This window comes from Oreochromis niloticus, unplaced genomic scaffold, assembly GCF_001858045.2.
Source record: "Oreochromis niloticus isolate F11D_XX unplaced genomic scaffold, O_niloticus_UMD_NMBU tig00002260_pilon, whole genome shotgun sequence".
NCBI lineage: Eukaryota > Metazoa > Chordata > Actinopteri > Cichliformes > Cichlidae > Oreochromis > Oreochromis niloticus.
The window spans coordinates 57,816-61,704 of record NW_020327608.1 but is presented as its reverse complement, the minus strand read 5'-3'; the positions used below and the strand labels follow the sequence as shown (position 1 = coordinate 61,704).

Sequence of the window (3,889 nt, the reverse complement as noted above, 5' to 3'; positions counted from 1 at the left end):
AGGATTATGGTTATAATTCAAGTTTATTTGTGTCACTGTTGAGATTAATCACTGACACTGATCATTAAAAATCAAACTTCCCTTCTTTGCCTAAAAAAACCCCAAAATGGACATTATGATTGTAAAGTTGCACAAAGAAAGAAGAAACATTCAGTACTGTCTGGTGTTTGAATGGTCACAGATGCAAAATTGTAAAACCTTATAATGTGCAGTCTGTATGCAATCTAACCAGCATTAAAATCTCACCATTATATTCTGGCATTCACATGTCAGTATTTCAGACACTCAAACACTTAAACACCTCAAACCCACTGTCAAATATGCTGGTTCAAGTGTGGTGATTTGAGCTTCTTCTGCAGACACAAGCAATAAGCACCTTGCAGTCAACGAACTCCTCTGTATGCCAAAGTTTTTTAGAGTCAAAGGTGAGGCTGTCTGTCCGACAGATAAAGCTTCTTCTAAATTAGGCCATGCAACAGGATAATGACCCCAAGCACAGCAGCAAATCTACAGCATGGAAGTCCAGACCTCAACCTGACTGAAATGCTGTGTATAAAGGAATGCTTGCAAATGTCATTGATTTGAAGTTATTGCTGCTAACTGCTGGTTCTGTAAACTACTCAATCACAGAATGATTACAATATCGAACTAAAACAAATGCCTGAATCCTAAATTGTGGATATCCTATTGTGGTGATCTAAAATGTAACACTAAATGTGATTAAAACACGAATAATCTGGACTCCTGGGCTGAACGACCGCGAGGATCACCAGCCCGAGGAAAACACAAAATACACATGACTCTGTGACAAAGACAATTCATTCTTGAATGAAGACACTGATCAGACACATTTAAAATGCAGCCAATTGTGTTTATTATGAAATTATTGGGGAAATAGAAAGGGGGGGGGTGTCAAGGAAAGGGGTAGAAAGGAGGAAAGAGATAGAGGAGAGAAAACCCCAACAATGCCCTCTGAGCAAGCACTAGGCGACAGTGGATAGGAAAAACTCCCTTTAAAGGAAGAAACCTATGACAGAACCAGGCTCTAGAGGGGGCAGTCAACTGTCGGGACTGGTTGGGGGTGAGGGTGAAAAGAGAGAGAGGGGGGAGGGAGATGGGACAGGTGTTAGGAGCCAATTGTGTTTATTATGAAATTATTGGGGAGAGAGGGGAGGGAGAGGAGAAGGGAAAATTAAGCTGGAACAGAGGTGGAGGAAGATGAGGCAGGAGTGGCCCTGCGGAGGAAGAAGCGGAAGCACTTTTTCTTCTTCTTGAGTTGCTTTTCCACAAGCACTTTCTTCTCTAGTATGAGGGATCTCAACTCGTCCACTGTTTCTGTATTTTGCTTCTTAAGTTTGTTGCATATTTTTTCCACTTCTTCTAATTTGGCTTGTTCTTCTTTGAGCCTTTCTTTTAGTTCTTTAGCTGTTGCTTCCTGTTTTTGCACTTTCTCCTTTTCTCCTTCCAGTTCAGCTGTTGTGTGCTTAATTTTGTTGCCAAGTTCTTGCAGTTTTTGCTTTGTCTTCTCAAAGTCTTGGACAAGAAGAAGTTTTTCTTCGTTCTGCTTTATGTCCTGTTGTTCTTTCTCTTGACACAGCTCTTGATATTTGTTCTGTGTTTCATAATGCATTGCCTGCAGTGCTCTGTATTTTCCTTCCATGCCTTGGAGCTGGCACTGCATGTCTCCCTGGTTTATGACCAGTTGTTCTTTCACTTCAAGGATTTCTGTATTTTTTTGTAAAGCTTCATCGAGCTTTACTCGCAAGCCTTCATTGTTTTTCTCCATGTTCTGAAGCTTGCAATCTAATTCTTTTTGTTTCATCTCCTGTTGCTTTTTCTCTTGCAGCAACTCGTCATATTTGTGCATTGTTTTTTCAAGCCTTGCCTGCAGCATCCTGTCTTTTCCCTCCATGTGTTGGAGTTGGCTCTCCATGTCTCGCTGCTTTATGTCCTGTTGGTTTTTCTCTTCGAGGATCGCTTCATTTATTTGCAGAGCTTCATCAAGCTTTATTTGCAGCTCGTCATTTTGTTTCTTGATGTTCTTAAGCTCGCGGCCCCTTCGCTTTTGTTTGATCTGCTGCTGCCTTTTCTCTTGAAGAACCTCTTTATTTGTTTCCTGATTTTTTTCATCCCTTGCTTTTACCACTCTGTATTTGATCTCCATCTTTTCGAGTTGATCGTGCATCTGTCTTTCTCTCATGTCCTGTTGTTTCTTCTCTTGGAGGATTTCTTTAATTTTTTCTAGAGCTTCATCCAGCTTTCCTTGGAGCTCTTGGTTCCTTTCCTCCATGTCTTTGATATCCCACTGTTTTTCCTCAATAATACTCTCCTTTTCTTGGAGCAGGTAGGACATTTTTTTTAATTGAGCGCTCTGTCTCTCATTTTCCTCCATCAATAAGACAATCTTCTCTCTGTTAAGAAGATTTTCATTCTCCATTTCTTCCAGGCGCTTTTCTTCTAACTCTACTTGTTCATCCCAAGGAAGAGAGGAGAGGTAAGGGTCTTCTGGTTCATCCCAGGGAAGAGCGCCGGGGTCAACTTCTTGACTTTTTGGTTCTTCACCTTCAGACATGTTGGAGTCTGGAGTTAGGATCCAAATGTGTCCAGATGCTTCTCTGGCAAACAGTTGAGGGCTGCGAACAGAAATGTTGCCAGTAATGGACTAAAAGTCGTTGTTTTTGACCGTTATTTGTCGGTTTTAGGATCAAATGATCACGTTGGTGGTAAGACTCTAAATCTGTGTCACGAACAATCGAAGGCTGCGAACATAAATGCTGCAAATAACGGACTAAAAGTTGCTGCTTCTCACTCCTATTTATGGGTTTAAGGATCAAAGGATCAGAGGATCAAAGTGGTGGTAAGATTCTAAATGGGCGTGATGTCACGATTCTGGAAGCCAAAGAGGTTGTCACATGACATTTCTGGGATTTTTCACTTGGACAAATTATCACAACAGTGTACAACATGATTACCATAGTTATAATAATAAACTTTATGATGTGTTGCTAACATTTTGGTTGTTGTGATGATTCAAATTTGTTCAGTAAACTTCATCAAAATGAACATGTGTTGACATAAGCTTATATTTGGATCTCATATCTTCTTATTAAATGTAGCTAATGTCCAATAAACTGAACTCTGGGACTTACCTAACACTAATATTTCATATATTACTTCAACTCACTAATTTAATTAAAGGGTTTTGTATTAAATTATAACGTAATAAAAAACCACAATGCACATGTGCAAATAACAGTAGCCAGCTGCTGCCACAAGAGGGTGACGAATTAAAGATTCACAGAGAGATCTCTTTACTTTGGGACATTTAAACAATGTGTATTATTACATTTGATTAAACAAGCACTGCGTTTCCTCCAGGTTGTCTAAAATTCTTTCAAAGTTTCTCTTTTCAGTCTTTTTTCAGTCTAGTCCTTGTACCAAAAATGTATCTCATGAAACTGGATGAATGGAGGACAAAAGAAGATGTTTCAGATCTAAACCCCCACTATCTACACCAGCTGAATAGCATCTGTAAATCACATCTTTAACAGACAGACAAAGTCCAGCAAAGTCTCCACACAGGACCTGAGAGATGCATCTGAACCTTCAGTTCACTCCAAGATCACACATGTGCAGGAGAACTGAGTGCTGCTGTCAGATTTAAAAGTGCTTTAAACATGATGATACTGTCTTTGTTAAACAGCAGAATAGGTTTATAAAGTATCATTAACTAAAAGTGGTGAAATAAATATCTCTAAATCTACTAAATGTGGACAGTTTAGTATTACAGCTGCTGATTAAACAATAGAGACAGATGTGTAGTAAAACTTTTATTTAGTGTTTCAAGTCAAAAACAAACAGAGCAGAGATACAGAGAAAGTCTTTTGAT

General features: G+C 39.3%; 1 protein-coding gene across 1 annotated transcript; it reads right to left on the bottom strand.

The window, feature by feature from the left end:
• Nucleotides 1–1,098: 1,098 nt before the first annotated feature.
• On the bottom strand, nucleotides 1,099–2,772 carry LOC109200508 (golgin subfamily A member 6-like protein 22). Its single transcript, XM_019356098.2, has one exon. The coding sequence runs from the start codon at nucleotides 2,570–2,572 to the stop codon at nucleotides 1,193–1,195; it is 1,380 nt and encodes a 459-aa protein (XP_019211643.1). The 5' UTR covers nucleotides 2,573–2,772; the 3' UTR covers nucleotides 1,099–1,192.
• Between the last annotated feature and the right edge of the window lie 1,117 nt (nucleotides 2,773–3,889).

Coding starts and splice junctions, on each gene's coding strand:
- LOC109200508 (XM_019356098.2), bottom strand. CDS start 2,572: ATGTCTGAAGGTGAAGAACCAAAAAGTCAAGAAGTTGACCCCGGCGCT.